Consider the following 17929-nt stretch of genomic DNA (forward strand, 5'->3'; position numbering starts at 1 on the left):
TCTATCTGATTGAGTTAGAATGAGATTTAACTCAAAAAATTTAGCAAAAGTGTATCGAACCACTATTTGATCATATCTACTATGACGAATCCGGGAAACTCTCGAATCAACATGTGTAGAGAGAGTCAGCTATTTATTTAGATGTGTAGACCTTCATTGAATGCTGATTAGCAATAAACTTTGCCACTTGATACAACTCTAATAGGTATTTTAAAAAATTAAAAATTATTATCATTATTATTATTTGAATATACAAATATTTGAAAATAAAAACATTATCTTCATATATATCATTGTTTTTAAGTTTTGCTACTGTTTTCTCACGTATCCTACAGTTGCACTCTATAAAAAATAAAATATTCTATCGATCACTCTCGAATTGAATGGCTTAACCAATCGACCCTATTTGTGTGGCTTCCTCTAAGCATTTGCTGATTAACGGCAACGACAACTGTTCAAGTGGAAGGATCGAAGGCGCCAGCAGACGTTGTTAAGAATGTAAAATGAGAAAGAGAGGAAAACGTGAGGAAATTACGTTGACCTAAAAAAATATATATATATATACACACATATATATGTATATTGTACTCGGATAAGAAAATGCTAACTGTTGTAGCCGGCGTTGGCACACACACACACACACACGCAATCGGCAGAATGCTAATGCACATATGACATACATGATGGAATGAATGACAAAATGGCAGACATGACGTCAATCTTTGTGAAGGTGTGTGTCAGAGTGTGCATGTGTGCGTGTGTGTGGGTGTGTGTGGGCGTAAACAGATGAAAAGCTCAAGGGTTAAAGTGAATGCAGGTGTGTCCGCATTACATTCAGCTTAAGCTCACCTTCCCATGCAAATTGTCGGTGGTTTTGCCAGCTTATTAAGTGCTTGAAAGTGCATAAAAAGGACAACAGCGGTAGCCATGAGAGAATGAGGACTGCACAGCCACTTAGCACTCCGAGGTAGAGCGAGCCAGAAAGACAGAGTGAGTGAGTGAGAGAAAGAGAAAGTCCCAAATGACAGCATTTATAAAGATGAGCAGAATGGGAGCTGCTACAATAGTGTGGCTCTCATGCTGCATATGTGGCTGAGGAGGCGACGGGCGGGATCTCCTAGAGGTAAGGTAAGTAATTTCGTTAATTAAGAGGTGCGACAAAAGTTGCGTGGGCGTGGCAGCCATGCTCCTCAAAATGCAGAAGCAAATAAGCTGCGAACGCCTGTGCGTGTGCACGGATATGCTTAGAGTAACTGAAGCAGCAGCTCATTTACATGCAAAATAGCCTCAGGATGTGTGCACAGCGCTAAGCCATACGACTCAGCAAACAGGAAGAAACACACACACACACACACGCACACATGTGAATTGTGCCTGGCAATTGACTAAGGAAAATACTTGTCGACTATTACTTATTTATAAGTCGACTAGCAATAGTCAAAAACGAACGAAATGTGGGGTAACTCGTTTCAAAAGTCTTCGTCTTCGGCCTTCGGGTGGAATTTGTCGCCTCAACTCAACATATGACGTCGCCTAATTGAATTTAATATGGCCCAAGGATACATGCCCAAGCACTTGTCAGTCCCTAACGAGTCACAGGCATTTGAAAGGGCTGTGCCCCTGCAAACGCAAAAGTTTCACGCCTGCACAAAAGCTGCCCAAAAACATAATTTGGCTACTTTGCTCATGATGAAGTGGGTCAGTCGACCGAAACAAATGCAAAAGCTTTCAACGCTGTAAAACTGCTGTAGACGTAACAACCCAAAAAGCTCTCTGGATGTCATGCTAGAGAGCTTTAAGGAAATGTTAAATAAAAGTTGTCCTGTGCTTTTTTGTAAGCCTAAAGCTTTCAACTGCTTTACACATGTGCACTGCTATGAAAATGCACAAGCGTCAAGCAGTTATGTTACCACAAAGCAGTGCAGCAGGAAGGTGTCGCACAGTTAACATTATATGTTAAATAACATTAATAATTAAATGTAATGGCAAATATATTTTAAATTAATAAAGTACGCATTGAAAACTCAGAGAAGTTGATTGAAGTTGAAGCTGTTGACCCTAAGATATTATATATTATTATAATATATATTATATAAAGGTATTATAATATAAATTGTTTCCAAAAATTTCAAACTTAGTTAATTTAAATGCGGTATTTACCTATTAATTTATATGATGATAATATTTCCTCACAACATAGTTCGTTTGCTAAAACCGAAATTCAACTCATTCGCAAACAAAATTAATGACTCGAAGCTTGATAATATGTGTAAGCAAATTTTGTCACAGATTTTGGCCCCAATCATCTATGGGGTTTATTGTTTACATATCTTCCATTAAGAACGATAAAGTGTAGGCAATGGCTGAGTCAGCTCTAAGCGTTAAGATAAGTAGTCGCAGTGCGAGCTTAAACGCATCCTGTTCAAAGTCGCAGGATGCAAAAGTGAAGAGGTGCTCAAGAAATGCTTCAGTCGCATAGTGGAAGACCCGAAACCCGGCACTCCACCCAACCCAACCCGACCTCCGTCTCATAATCCGTTAAGGCTCTTGTCTGCTAAATGCTGACACCAAGCCTCGACTCAAGTATTTTGCGGGCAAATAGTCCAGCCTGTATGTGAGTAGGCCGTGGCATCGTCATAGACATGGAAAGGGGTCTGTCTCTCTCTCCCGCTTTCTCTGTATATGTGTGTGAACGGAAAGGAGGCGTGGTACAATGTAATAAAAGTCACTCGAGTGACATTTTTGAGCTTGCAGCTATACGAGAAGCATAAGCAGAGAGCAAACAAAGAGAACGCTGACCCCCAGCTCTGAGTTTCAGCATAAAGCCCTCGAGCCCAGACTCCTGCTACGGTCGCGTGTCTCCTGCTGCTGCTGCTGCTGTTGCCTGTTGTTCCTTTACAGCCGCTTTTTAATCGATTATGGCAAACGCGCATTGTTTGTCGCAAATCCTGTCTGAGTGTTGCCTTACAACAACTGCAATAACAATTGCTGCTGGCAAGCTGCAATAGCAACAGCTCAAATCGAGTTTGGTTTCATATCGTGTTTTCATTCGTGTCACGATTCAATTTGATTGAATGTATGAGTGTATATATTTTTCGATTTACTTTTTAATAACTTCTTTAACTTTAAGGCTTACAGTGTTATTTTCAAGGGAATTTACTACAAATAAAGACACATTATTGGAATGCAACGATATATAGTTTTACTATATATGCTGTAATATGTATCATAATATAAATGATATAAAATATGATATCTGAAAATAATGTGACTGGGGTATGATATTGATATTGATAAATATACAATATTATAGATTTATTATATGAAATCTTCAAATTCAAATAACATAGATAACAATAGCATTCAAGCAAATTGAACATAATCTTGATAAATACAAAATATTGAACCACTCCAATACTTTAGAATATTTGTCATATATTACATCTTGAAACACTTCCTGACTACATTCATTAATGCAGTTAAGCCAGGAGTTAAATTTTGTTTCGCACATCTCTAGCTGGAATGCTGCACAAACATTGTACATTGAACTTGCAGCCTATCGCATTCTGCTGAGCCATCATCTGCAGCCAGTTTTTATGGAGAGAGCTCCTGTTCCTTTCCCCCATATTTTCTTTTACCCCTGCAACATATTCAATAAATGTTGTTATCTATGCAACAAAATTGTCAAGTGTGCACTTGGGCAACTCGTTTCAAGGATTGCGCTTGCTCCTTCACACAGAGAGATAGGGCAGAGTACAAAAAAATCGGAACGCGTAGAGAATCTGGTTTTTTCTTTTCGCGCGATATTCGGTTACTTTTTATGCTTCGTTACCTGAGTTGGGGCTTTGGACGACACGCACTCATATCTGTTTTCTGTTTTTTTTTCCGCATACATATTTTTTTGTTTTCGTCACGTTTTTTGTCTCTTATACGATCAGCGATAATAAAAAATGCACATTGTTTTCATGCCCTCCAACTCGTGGGGTTCCGTCGTTTAGCTTCTTTGCCACCCTAAACACAATATGATTCAGCCGCAGGAAATGCACGTCCTTAAAATGGCGACCGGTTCAGCTTTCAGTCAGCTTTTAATATTGTTTTTCCCATTCCTCCGCATGGCATGTCGTCATGTTTGCTTGTGGCATGTGTGAACTTACCTGCAACATAATAAGAGATAATATATTAAGATTGATTAGAATACGTTTCTCGTAAACGGTACGGCATAAAATTCGAAATGGTTTATTAAACGTATATATAAAATATTATGGGTGACTGAAGGAAGACGTACACATATATACATACAAACATATGTGTTGGAATGAAATTTTGGCATTTTCTAATGATAAATTAGTATTTTAGAGAATTCGAATTAATGTATACAAAAATGAAATAACATATTTGAATACTGATAAGATAGACAGACATTAATATTAGTAATTAAAATTAATGAAAAATATGTATTTAATCATAGTTTTTTCTTGATTTAAAAACAAAATGTTACAAAATTTATTTCACTAAAATTAAAGAATATTTGCTAAATTTTTTCAATCTTCCTCTATTTCAATTTATTTACGGTATATTCAATGCCAATCAAAAAAAACTGCCACGACTAGTCTAGAAAGCTGCGACAGCTCGTTCGCCGTAGACGTCGACAGTGCAAGCACAGACGTTTTGGTGCATTGACCTATCCCAAAATGTGGCCAAAAAAGTATGTGTTAAGTACTAAGGCCAAAAGAAGCAAAACTTGGTCAGTGGCACATCGCATGTTGGGGCTGAACTTTTATTGACTCAACAGATTAACAGTTAATGAAGTGGGCAGAGGTGAGAGCAAACGGTATTTCGTATTATTTATTTATCTCTTTTCTTTCGGCCGAAGTCTTCAATAATATCCGCTTGTTAAGCATAACAACTATGTTAATACCTGTGACAAGCCGAAGTTTGCATACACTTGAATAACATCATAATGAATATGTAATTACGTAATTTATTTGACTTTTTTTTACTGATAACAATATCATTCAAAATGTATAACATATTTGATGTTCAACTAATTGTTGTAAGGGTATCAAAATTCGGCTAACAACTCAAGCAAAATAAGTACGCTCTTGCACATTCGTAGCTTCCTCTTTTTTGTTTCTTTAGACAAACAGAGCCAAAAAAAAAAAATACTTTAAGCAAATTATGAGTGAGCGTCGCAGAGATGGAGAAAAAGTTTCCAGTCAGTTGTTAATGCGAGTTCGTCCGTGTAGTTCGCTAGTTCTTGAAAACGAGTCTCAAAAGTATCAAAAATAATGAGTTCGTGAGCTACACAAAAAGTATCTTAAGAAGTGGGCAAGAAAAAAAAAAGAAAACACCACACACACACACAGGCACAGAGAGAAAATGCTTCTGCTTGGGCTGCTGTGCATTTGTCAGTCAGGTGATTATCATTGATCAACTCGGGAGTACTTAGTCCAACCTGTATAGAAAACATAGACATTGCTCCAGTTTCGTCTAATGCACTTTCATTTTGTTGCCAGCTTGTTTGTGGCACAGTGCAGCTGCATGGCAGCAGGAGGCCAAATCTCCGGGCAGATTTCGAATTGAATACAAGAGGCGGATTGAGGAACCCAACTACTCGTATGCTGATTACAGAGCAGCCGAGCAGCTCGATGCAGACAACAATCAATTGCGGGTGGTGCCGGAGCTGATGGCCACCCAAGGACCCGCAGTGCAAGTAAAAGTGACAAATGAAGTGGAAAGTGCCGTGATGAGGGCGAAAGCAGCAGCCGAAAGACTGCAGCTAAATGCAAATGAAAAGAGCAAGGCCAGCCATGCAGGCATGCAAATCGTAAGGACATCTAACCAGGACATCAGCAGCATGAACTTAATGACACCCGCTGTGTTGCCAATATCGGAAAGACATAATTTCGAAAACAACAACAACACCAGCAACAACAACAACAACAGCAACACTGACAAAAACTCGACTGGCCCAATGGCCGGTGATGAGCAACTATTACGATTGCAGGACTACAATTTACTATACAATGCCGAGCGACAGACCTACTTTCAGCTGCATTCGAGCAGTGGGCGTGGCCCGAGCGGACTCCCGTATGGTAATCGCCTGCTGCAGCAGTACGTTGGCAACAAGCTGAGCGCTGCCTTCGGCCTGAATGTCAACGACGGCAAGGAGTCAATCATGCAGCTGACCACGCAGACGGTGCGGCTCTACGATGCCGCCTCACTGCGCCAATCACACTTCAATCCCTTCCAGCCCACGCGGTAAGCTATGACTGATGCACATAACTGATGCCACAATGTATCTGACTGATAGTGTGGGTATGTGTGTGTGTGTAATTGTGGCTGCATTGACATGACATTTTCAGTCAATTTACACTCACTATATAATGCTTTTATTTATGATTGAAAGTTTTCAAATTCCTTCTTTTCTTTCTTTTTTATTTATTATTTAAATATTCATTTTAATTTTATTACTTTTATTATTTGTCTCTTTCTTTCTCTCACATTCGCAAAATTGTAATTTACTATACGCATCTTATTATTTTTTCCTATTTACATTGAAATTCTTTTTTTTTAACATTAATTTTACTTTTTTTATTTACCAAACTAACTGCTCTTTCTCTCACTCTCGCAGAATCATAATCCATGGCTGGCTGGGCAATGCACATGCCAATGTCTACAACTACCTGGTGCCCGCTTACCTGAAGGTCAGCGATGGCAGCTACAATATTTTCACTGTCGACTGGGGACGTGGCGCCATCGCCGATTATATAACGGCCAGCTATAGGGTGAAGCCTGTGGGTCAGGTGCTGGCCAAGTTTCTGGACTTTCTGCACGTGGAGGCGGGCATGCAGTTTGAGGATCTGCAGCTGATTGGCTTCAGCATGGGCGCCCATATTGCCGGGCTGGCCGCCAAGCACGTGCAGACCGGTCATGTGCGTGTGATACGCGCCTTGGATCCGGCCCTGCCCTTCTTTCGCTACGCCCAAGAGAAGGAGCGCCTCAGCCGCAACGATGCCAGCTACGTTGAGGTGCTGCACACGAGCGTGGGCAGCTACGGATTCGATCGTCCGCTGGGCCACGTAGACTTCTACGCCAACTGGGGTAGCCAGCAGCCGGGCTGCTTCTGGCACGAATGCAGCCACTGGCGTGCCTTTGCTCTCTTCAAGGAGAGCCTGGAGGGGACGGCCTTCGAGGCCAGGGGCTGTCAGCCAAGCGAATGGCAGCAGTTGACGCGCCACAAACGCTGCCCGCAGCCAACGGGCAGCCGGCTCCACATGGGCGGAGATTTGGGCACACTATCCATGGAGCAGCTGGCGCAGCGCGAGGGAGTTTATTATTTCGAGACCCAGGCGAGACCGCCCTATGATATGGGGCCAGCGACATAGTGGCAGCTGAGCATTCAATGTGCCATGTGGCATGCGGCATGTGGCATGGTGAAAAAAAAGCAACAACTACAACTGCGTAATGAGCAAAAGTGCAGCGCGCATTTTTATTTCTAATTAGTAAGTCCATTTGTGTGTGTGCACGTGTGTTTGTGTATGTATGTGTGTGTGTGTGTATTTCTAAAAGCTGCGCTGCAAAATTAAAAAATGCTACCATGTGTAAAATGCTTTTCATGCCAGTTACAGGCATGGCAAAATAGCAAACAACAAAAACAACTTGCAACGGGCTTGTGAACAAAATAAAAACCAAAAACCCTTGCAAAACTAGTCTTTGCCTCGCATTTTGTGTGTATACAAAAATATTAGCAAACCTCTTGGAAAAAACTCAAAAAAAATATGCTTCACATAATTAAGCAATGCTGATGCAACTGTGCATAGATTTTCAAGTTTTCAATATGCTAGTAAATTAATAATATAAATTCAAATCCACACATTTCTGTTCATGTGTTTCACAAGAATTAAATTTCAAACCTATAGTTAAAGCAATTTAATTTATACAAATATAATTTAAAAGGCTATCGTAGTCTACCTTTACATACATACTCTTACATATATGTATTAAGTTGATTTTAATTTATTATATCAGCTTGATTTACTCAAAATCATATTTATGTCCCCTTCCCTGTTAATATGAAGATTATTTAGCTTTAATTGTTTAACATATAATAACAGATAAACTGTTAAATGTTAAGTATTAAAATAAAAAATTAAATATGTATAAAGATTAAGAAATAAACAAGTAAGAAAATTCTAGTCGAGAGTGCTCGACTAGGTACTACCCTGAACCCAACAAATAAAAATGCTCATTTAGTATGGCTGAAATTTCAATTTCGATGTATTTAAAAATATAAATAGAATACCAAACTCATTTAATAAAATATAAAAATATTTTGAAACAATTAGAAAAAATTAACATCAGTTGCATCGATCGGGATTCGAACCGCGACTCCTCGATCGAGCGTCATGCTGCTAACACACTAGGCCACCTCACTCCTGCTAGTGGTGCTGGCAAAACTCAAATAGATTCACTGCTGCAGCGCCATCTACCAAAACTAAACGAAACTAACTGCTGATGTGATTCTAAGAATCAGCTAGAATAACCAAACTATTAAAAACGCACATAAAGTATAGTTAAAATTTCAATTTCGGTGTATTTATAAATATAAATTAAATAGAAAACGCATTTATGAAAATATAAAAATATTTTGAAACAATTAAAAAAAAAATTAACATCAGTTGCATCGATCGAGATTCGAACCGCGACTCCTCGGATCGAGCGTCATGCTGCTAACACACTAGGCCACCTCACTCCTGCTAGTGGCGCTGGCAAAACTCAAATAGATTCACTGCTGCTGCGCCATCTACCAAAAGTAAACGAAACTAACAGCTGATGTGATTCAGCGAATGTTTTTGTTGTAGCTGCTGCACGTGCGTTTGTTAATTGGCCAAATATTTGATTATTTTTTATTAATTTTTGACTGAACGGAATTTAATGAAACTTTCAGCATATGATCTACATATTATATTGAATATTTGTGAAATTAAAAAAAAAGAAAAATCATTCACAATTAGCTATAGAGGCATCTGATTTGAACTTGAATGTTTTTACTCGATAAAAACATAACGGGATGATTTATCGAATTATAAAAGCAAACTCGACGTCCGCGCTGTATAAACGGTCATTTTAAAAAAAAATTGAAGTCTCTAGCTCTTATATCTTCGGAAATCGACGCGTTCAAACATACGGACAGACGGACGGACGGACAGACGGACAGACGGACAGACAGACAGATGGATAGGGCCAAATCGACTCAGCTCGTCGCCCTGATCAAGAATATATATACTTTGTGGGGTCTGCCACGCCTCCTTCTGCCTGTTACATACATTTCAACAAAACCATTATACCCTGATTTCCCATTTTCAATGGGTTCAGGGTATAAAAATAACAATTATATATTCTGATCAAGCACGGAATTTACGACAATTGAAATTGATAGAGTATAGGAAGAGCCCAATAAACTCCAATTATAAAATTATATTATTCAAGTATTTGTATGAGAAGGGATGTACCTCAACTCCATTTTGGTTGATAGGAGCTGTCCCTGAGACAGGAACAAACACACACATACATATACACACAGACATGCAAACGCACGTGTACATTTTCCTCAGTCAGCTAGGCGTAAATTATAAAATGCTGTCTAATTTGTAGGCAGCTTTTTCGGCGCGAGACCTACATAAATTACACACACATACATACACCCAAACAAACACAGACACACTCTCACCCAGGAAGAGCACAAGGAATACAGCAATAGACAAAAGACCGTGCAAGGCCTGATGCTGAGATGCCTTTTAATGAGTGTATACAACTAGCAAATGCCCTGTAAATTATTTCAGCTAAGTATGTAAGCATGGCTTGAAATCGAGAGTGAGAGAGAGAGAAAGAGGGAGAGAGAGAGACAAAAAAGGAAGGGAATATCACTTGTCAAAGAACATACAGAATGAAACTCTGGCATATACCCTATGTTTTGTTCACTTCCATTATGCACAGGGTATAGCGAAGCTATCGCCCACCAGCTGAGGTGCTCTTTGCCTCTCTTTCCGGCAGACACTCCAGTCACTCCGTCTGTTTTGTCGACACTTTGTTGCATGCATATTGCATGCTATATACTTGTAGGCGCAAGGCGCATAAATTAAAAATGGCGGCGTGTTGCGCGTTGCACGTTGCACGTGGCACATTAACGACTTGGCACTGTAACGCATTAAGCTTTAATTGGCCCACTCTGAGTGTGTGTGTATGTGCATGTGTGTGTGTAGATCTCTGCGGCCAAATTTGCCGTAAATACTTTTTTGGGTCGCACGGCTGCCATTAATGTGATTTCTTTCCACATCATTTAAGAGAGCCAAGGCCCAACCCAATTCGGGACGTGGCCAATGCTAAATGACGAGCGCAAATATTTGCCAAAGCAAACAAACAGCAGAAAAAAAGGCAATACCAACCAAAAAATCCATTTTTCTTGTGCTGTTTTTTTTTTTCTTTTGGCAGCCCAGAAATGTAGGCAACACATTTCTGCTATCGCATAATTTCTCCTCGGAGCATAGTTAAATACTTGTTGAAAATATTTTTATCTACATGTATATATATTGTCATCTGCATTTAGATTAGAATGTTGCACAGATTTTGAGGTCAGCGGCAATGGGGCAAACGTGCAACAAATTGCATATACATTATTTTCAAGTTGCGCAAAGTTTTGAAATTATTTTTATATGTTGCGTAGGTGCTCGAGGCGCCTACAGCCCGCAAAGCCGAGTGAGGCATTCGGAAACTGTCATAATGGAGTTGCTCTAAGCTCTGAAGTTGGACAGTTGCCCTAAGCTAGAGGGAAGGGCAGGGCAGCAACACGAGCCACTGGCCCATGGCTTCTGTTTATGTGCAAACTTTTATGGCTGCGTTAAGTGCTTTAATAGAATTTTCTACAGTTTGGTCATTTACGAACTTACTTAAAATGTGCGCTGATATTAAACAAATAACTACTAAACAGATTACATACACTTTTCATATAAAACTTGTAATTAATACTAAAATATTTTTAATTAATTTAAAACTTGGCAAATTTCAGTATAGCTCAATTATGCTTTTACGTTAAACTTATACTAAAATTAAGTGAAATATAATTTCATGTATTTATTTGGTATTAATAATATAATATAATATATATGTATGTTGTAATATTTTTCACCTATGCTTTCTAATCTCTAATCTAGAAAACATTTCTGAAAACCTTCTTCCACGACTTGCATCTTTGAGGAAACTAAACTCATTTTTAGAATCCAATAAATAACAGCGAAATACACTATCTTTGAGAATTGAATAAGCATTATTATAAGAACTCTATAGAATCTTCACTTGTGAATAATTAATTAAGTTTCCTTCTTTTAAGGTTAAGGAAGATAAAATTTTGCTTACCATAGCATGGATTCTAAGTAGTTCATGTTTTGTCAACCGTTTGCTGTTATCAGGACAAGTCAAGTTAACACTCACAGCACTGGCACTCACACTCACACTCCCACACACACACACACGCACGTAGAGCCACAAACTTAGTTGTGAAACAAACTCAATTTGCGTGCAAGTTTTGGCAGCAAAATTTGCACTTGGCAACACATAAATTGTATTTTCGTATTGTTGTAGAGATTGCAACTGCGGCAAGTGGCAAGTGGCAAGAACGTTTTTGTGGCAGCGCGTGGAAAAACCCGTCACTGTTGCCGGCTGTGCGCTGCAAACCAAACTGAAATGCACAGGCAGACAGACAACAAAAAATACAAAAAAAAAAAAAAAGTAAATAACGAATACACGCGCTAATTTGTCGGCCAAGACGTTGAGGGCCAAACGGGGTAGTTTAGCTATCAGGCCTGTAAGAAGATACACACCCACACACACACACATAGGCAGTCCTCCACTTGGAAGCCCTTCAAATGTGCTACCTTCTTCACTCCGCCCCTGGCACGCCCACTACAAAAGACTTGATTTAGATACTGTAGAACAGTGAGCGCGCGGCGAAATGAACTGCACACGCAGACAATGCATTCCTAATGCCTGACAGGCTGAAGCAGCCCTTTAACCCTTTGTTGCCCCACTGCGCGCAGCTCATGCAAGTAGCTAAGGTCTATTTTTGTTTTTTTTATTTATTTTTTTTTATTTTTGTTGGCTTGCTTTGGGGTTTGCCAGCTCCGGTCGCAACCTGTCATAAAGTGTCGCGACGCGCGTTTCCGCTACCTGCCACGTCACGTTACGCCCAGCGTCGCCCATCTGACTTCCTTCCCAAGACTGTCAGTGGTGCTTCCTGCTGCTGGTGCGTGCTTAACCCGCAATGGCTTCCGGCGCACGCACTGCAGCCGCAAAAGGCGCACATTACTTGCGAGCGCATTGTCGGCTTTGGATGCACTTACACCAGCTTTATTATCCCCTCTGCCCGTCTCACTCTCACACTTCAGCTCTTTCTCTCTTTGATAACTAGCTAAGGGCATAGGAATTACGTTGCTCAAGAGCAAGTATTAGGCATAGGAATTACATTGCTCTAGAGCCTTTGAGTGCTGCCTTGAGCCACGCAAAAACAAGCTCAAAGCGCAAAACTGTCAATGCCATCGACCAAAAAAGATCCTGGAAGAGCAGCAGCAGGAGCAGAGTGCAGCAATGAAATAAAACCTGCAACTTGTTTGTTGACCTGCAGCAAATAAAGAAAAAAAAGCTCAATGCTGGCAAATACCCTGTAAAATGTTTCAAATCAACTGATATTTTCAATATTTCAAATGCCTGAATTGTGAACAGGTGTGGACTATAAATATGCAGTCCAATCCGGTTATACCGATGCTCAAGGGACCGTCCTTATAACCGGAAGTCACCATAACCATAAAAGTTTGGGAACGCTATAAGAGGAGTCGATGTTACCGAACCCTACTGTTCATACATTCATCTTCAAGATGAATATGCTACCCGAGATAGTGGCGTTCTTAAATTACAGGGCATAGAAACCAATGAAACACATTCCAGCGCAAGCTTCACAAAATGCTAGCTAGGACTATATATGATGTGTGCATATGTGTGTCTCTTTCTCTCTCTCTCTCTCTCTCTCTGTGTGCACATGCTTGTGTGCGTAGCGTGCGTGAATGCTTGGCAAACAGACAAAGAAAAGTAACAGCATGGTTGAAACCAAAATAGGTATAACTGTTGACCAAAACGGCAGCATGACGTCTATTCGCAGGTGACACAGCAGGTAACGGTTTGTGGCAGTGCTTAAACTGTAGCCAGAAAACTTAAAGAGCTTACAGGGAAGACTCAATTATGCAATAAAATTAAAAGCAACTAGATTCATTATTAACTCATTGCAAGAAAAGAAATATCAAATGTAAGTTTACAGTTTAGAAAAGCACTTGTGCCTAATTTCAATATAAAACTTGACAAAATCCACACAGACACTCAAACAATTAGTGAGACAAAGGTGAGGGTGGATAGGTAAGTTTCAAGTGGCGGACTACCTGGCTGGCTTGGGCTGCTTGGGTGGAGAACTAGCTGGAGCGACGTCAACTGAAGCCATACGACGACGAAAAAGTTTCAGTTTTTGTGCAAGCAAATTGGATTATTTGATTACGTGTTTGTGCGAGAGACCAGAGCAGGTATACACAACTTAGAGAGAAAGAGACAGCGAGAGTGGGAGTGAGAGAGCGATAGAAATTTCAGAGGCAGGGTAAGAATCAGACTTTTACACGCTGGCAATTTTGTAAAGCGGCCAAGGGAACAAGTTTTAAGAGCGCCAAGTGTATTGCAGGGGTTGCAGATTCATTGCAGGTTCCAAAAAAGATTCGAAATAAAAAAAAAATAGTTTTTCTTTGGCTTTGATTTATGTGGATTTCGTTTGCCAATTGGCAAATGTTTGGTACTCAGCATCTAGAAGAAGGAAGTCAAGTCGAAGCTATAAAAACTAAAATACCAATTCGATATAGAACGTTTGACAGAAGCTACTTACAAAAGCTGAAAATGATTGAACTCAATTTTTCTCAGTGCAAAGCATAAGCCGACAATATGCTTCGTATAAATGTAAAGCTGAAAAGGTCAGAGTGGAGACTTTAGTTTTGTAAAATGAGAAAATAATACGATCTTAGTATTTGATGAGAATGTAAGCAAAAGCTTAGAGGGGGGTTTACAAAAATGTCTGACAGACAATTGTAGTTGTGGTGAATAAGTATATACATAGCACTTAAGAAAATCATATTTATAGGAAACTTCTATTCTCAGCAATTTATTTTTGTTGAGCAAGTAAACTGGAAAAAGTCTAGAAAAATTCGCAAGAAGCTAGAGAATATATAAGAGAGTGAAATTTGTAAGAAATTTCATTTTATTTTCCAGCAAATTCATTATTAAATACAAATATTTATTCAAATCGTTTTTAAAACAAGAATATGTGGAGAGTATATTAGCAACTAATTAGCCACATAATTATTGGTTAGACATTATGAGGAAAATGTGACGCTATCTTCATAGAATTGTTGGCAATTAAAAAACCCTTAGCAAGTAATTTTTATTGGTAGTTAATTGACTAATTGACTAATTGAGTCAATTGCCAATGGATAAAGTGACAAGCAGTAACGTGAAAAATGGTTAAGGAAGGCGAGTAAAGAGAAACAACGACTAGACTAAATGGCAATTGGCGTCGAGTTTGTTGTCCAGCGGGCGTAATAAAATAAGAGAGCTCGATGAAGCAGCAACGAGCATAAGTTACCTTGTGGCAGCTGTGGACAACGGTTACCTTCTACACAGACAAATTAAAAGTCAATATGGGCACATACATACTGACACACACACACACGTACATAGAGACTTTTAACCCGAGCTCGCCGGCAACAAAATTTATTGTTTCAAACTGGCTGCAAATAGTTAGAAAATTGGTTTCGGCTTGGCAGGTTTCGGAGCGTTCAAACTGTCTGCCTGTTTGCCTAATTTATTTATTTATAAAGATATACGTATTTATATAAATGTACATAGTTCGTTTAGTCTATGAAACATGTATTGCGAAAGCCCGCAGTTGGCAAATGCAGGCGACAGCTGCTGTTACTGCTTCAATATGTGGCACTGGTGCGTATGAGTGATTTTTAATTTATATTTAAATAATCCAAAGAGCAGACTTGACATTTGCCAGGCGCACAACAAGGGCTATTTTTTTATTTTTTTTTATTTATTATTTATTATTTTGTTAGGGCTCACTTTCGGCCCGTTCTAATGAGCTGCGAGGCTCACAGCCCGCAGCACCAGACCAAAACAAACAAACAAACATGCAAGAGGCGTTACCGAAAAGGCGTTGAACCAAAGTGTGAAGCACAGTAGACAGCAAGTAGCAGTGGAAATGCGAACAGGTGCTACTCAAGGGTGTTTTTCTACTTCTCTCTCTTTTTTGGGTATATTTGATGAGAAGTACGTTAAGCATGTGCTAGTTATGCACAATCGATATGCGATATAGTGTGTACTTAGGGGCCAAGCATTTTTGTGCTGACTAGCAGACGATTAACCCTTTACGTGCCAATTGCTAAATAAATTAGCAAGCATGGCTGTATATGTGTTAGTGCGTGTGTGTGCGTGCGTGTCTGAAAGTTGATTGAAAAGCTCAACTCTTATGTTTCGAGCCAGAGAGAGAAATTGTTCTTCACTCACTCCATCATACCCAAGGTATTTTAATTGGCATTGTTGCCTTCAAGTGTTGCCCATTAAAAAGTTGACTCTGAGGCACAATCTGGCAACGCCTTGAGGTTGTGCTTTGGGCCTTTGGCTTAGCTATTCTATGGGCCAATCAGCACTGCAGCATTGCGCCGTTATTTAATTAAGCTAATTTTCGTCCTTGAGTTGCCTTTGGATTTTCTTTATGCCTTTAATGAGGTTAAGCAAATAAAATGCGCATACGCCATGTGCAACGCGGCGTATTTCATGACAGCTGCCATTTATAGCTATTGGCACGTCGGGCTTCCAATTTGCGTTGATTAATTAAATACATGCTTACAGAATTTCGGGGAAATAATACGTACTGGCATATGAATGAGATCAAAATTATTTATTTATTATAACTGACAATAAATGTAGATGTCAATATTAATTTAATAAAATTGAATAATCAGCATTTGAGCTATTTGTATAATGGTGCATTTTAGATCTAAGATGTGGAGCGACATCATTAAAGTTTAAACACACTAATTCAAATGAGCATCAGCAAATGAAATAATCAGCATTTGCTAATAATAATAACACGAATGAGTTTAAAGTTTTAAAATGCCGAAAATTTTTAAAAGCAATGCATTAATGCTTCAATCAACTTCATGCTTCCGTTAATCTTAATGTATATAAGTAGTTTTTAGAACTGCTGCAAATGAACAACATAGAAACACTTTCATACCATACTCAACTATTTCAAATCACTAAATACGCTTGCACTATTTACTAACAGTTTCATGCCAAAAATTCTTGAAACTTCATCTCGTTACCGAACTGTTGAAAAGTTTCTAGTAAAACATTGAAGTGGTCAATCAATATCGGTTGAACAAATAGTAAAAATGCAATGAAGCAATTCAAATAGAATATCGTTTAGCTGCAGCTCCCTCACATAGGGCACACACATACACACACAGACACATTCGAATGAAATAGGAAGTTGCATGCAATTGCACATGGACAAGAGAGTATAACGGATCTAGAGTAGCCAGGGGATGGAATCTGCCACAATACAAATTGAAGTGCTATACATTATAATTCATTGCACAAGCAATATGATTTTTGCCATGCCAAGCTGTAATCGGACGACCTCAAGCCGTTCAACTCGAGCTAACAACTTTTAACAATGACATTCACTTTGGGCCAGCTGGACACCAGCCATCCAGCGAAACTCAACCACCCAACCACTCAACCAAATACTTTCCCACACAGCCAGCTTGCATGTGCCATGTGTCCAAGTCTGTTTCATTTAAAGTGTCCCCAGATTCGGTTCGTGCGAGTCTATTTGATTTTGCTTGGGGTTCTTCTCCACTTTGGGTAGAGGAAAAATGCTCAACCATAATTTTTTTTGTTTTCTTTTCCTTTTACTGGCGTTTCTCTCGCAAAGTTTTATTTCAGTTTCATTCATTTGCTTTGTTTTTGCATATTTTTAGTACTCCCCCTCAAATTGGGTCGCTTTTATTTACTCGAATTGCATGGCGCGAGTGTGTGTTTCGATGCAGCACAAAAATTAAGCAATCCCAGCAAAAGGACTATCATCCTTTTTTGCTTGTGATATGTGAATTGCATTTTTTTGCTGCCGCTTGGCGGTTTGAGATTTAATTGCTTAATTATTGATGTCAACCGATATTTAATTGTTCTGAGGCACTTTAATACATATATATTTTACATAGCCGTTCTCATTTGCATTCATTGTTTGGATTTTTATACCGTCTGCATACATGCAAAACGCAATCGGCAGCCTATAAGGCACGTGCTTACTTCTTTTGTAATATTTGTTTGCTGACTGTCTAAAAAAAACCGTCTAAAGATCCAGGTAAAACACTTGAACTAAAGCCAAACTCAGTAGCGCGCGTTTTTACTTTCATCTCATGCCTGCAAGCTGGAACTCGTTAATATGCCAATTACAGAACCGTCGCTTTTTACAATAAGTGGAAGAGGAAAACAAAAAACAAAAAACAATCCAAATTAAATTTGAAGTAGCGCCCATCGAAAGTTGCCTGAAATTTCTTGGAATTTATTTCATTTAAAAGCCCCAATTTAATATTAAAGTAAAGGATAACAAAAAAATATATAAAATAAGAGGATATTTTTTTTAGGATTTCTTTAAATAAAATTAGTGGATTTGATAACATTTTAATGCATACGCTATGTGAGAAGGAAACTGTTTGGCACTGGTGCAAATTTTGCCACAGACCATTATGAAAATGAAATATAATAATCTTTAATA

At 39.0% G+C, this 17929-nt stretch overlaps 2 protein-coding genes across 7 annotated transcripts in view; one reads left to right on the forward strand and one right to left on the reverse strand.

Moving 5' to 3' along the window:
* Positions 1–17929, reverse strand: part of msi (RNA-binding protein musashi) — a 139772-nt gene that overhangs the window by 15344 nt on the left and 106499 nt on the right. Inside the window, exon 1 of one of the 6 annotated variants that reach the window (XM_089470693.1) lies at positions 11416–11655. The exons of the other annotated variants lie outside the window; for them this stretch is intronic. Within the exon in view, the coding sequence (XP_089326819.1) occupies positions 11416–11441 (26 nt within the window). The 5' untranslated portion in view covers positions 11442–11655. Of the gene's footprint in view, positions 1–11415; positions 11656–17929 lie in introns of those variants that run through there. 6 annotated transcript variants of the gene reach the window in all.
* LOC149270519 (lipase member H) lies at positions 4461–8615 on the forward strand. Its single transcript, XM_089470768.1, has 3 exons — positions 4461–5416; positions 5517–6261; positions 6635–8615. The coding sequence occupies exons 1-3, from the start codon at positions 5380–5382 to the stop codon at positions 7386–7388; spliced, it is 1536 nt and encodes a 511-aa protein (XP_089326894.1). The 5' UTR covers positions 4461–5379; the 3' UTR covers positions 7389–8615.

The sequence above is a fragment of the Drosophila arizonae genome, chromosome 2 (genome assembly GCF_054131065.1).
Source record: "Drosophila arizonae isolate 15081-1271.41 chromosome 2, UAZ_ARI_1.0, whole genome shotgun sequence".
Taxonomy (NCBI): Eukaryota; Metazoa; Arthropoda; class Insecta; order Diptera; family Drosophilidae; genus Drosophila; species Drosophila arizonae.

What these genes read in the sequence shown, in the direction of transcription:
- LOC149270519 (XM_089470768.1), top strand. Translation starts at nt 5,380, where the DNA reads ATGCTTCTGCTTGGGCTGCTGTGCATTTGTCAGTCAG. An exon ending in GCTGTGCATTTGTCAGTCAG is followed by an intron (nt 5,417 to 5,516) that starts GTGATTATCATT and finishes TTTTGTTGCCAG; the next exon opens with CTTGTTTGTGGCACAGTGCA. An exon ending in AATCCCTTCCAGCCCACGCG is followed by an intron (nt 6,262 to 6,634) that starts GTAAGCTATGAC and finishes TCACTCTCGCAG; the next exon opens with AATCATAATCCATGGCTGGC.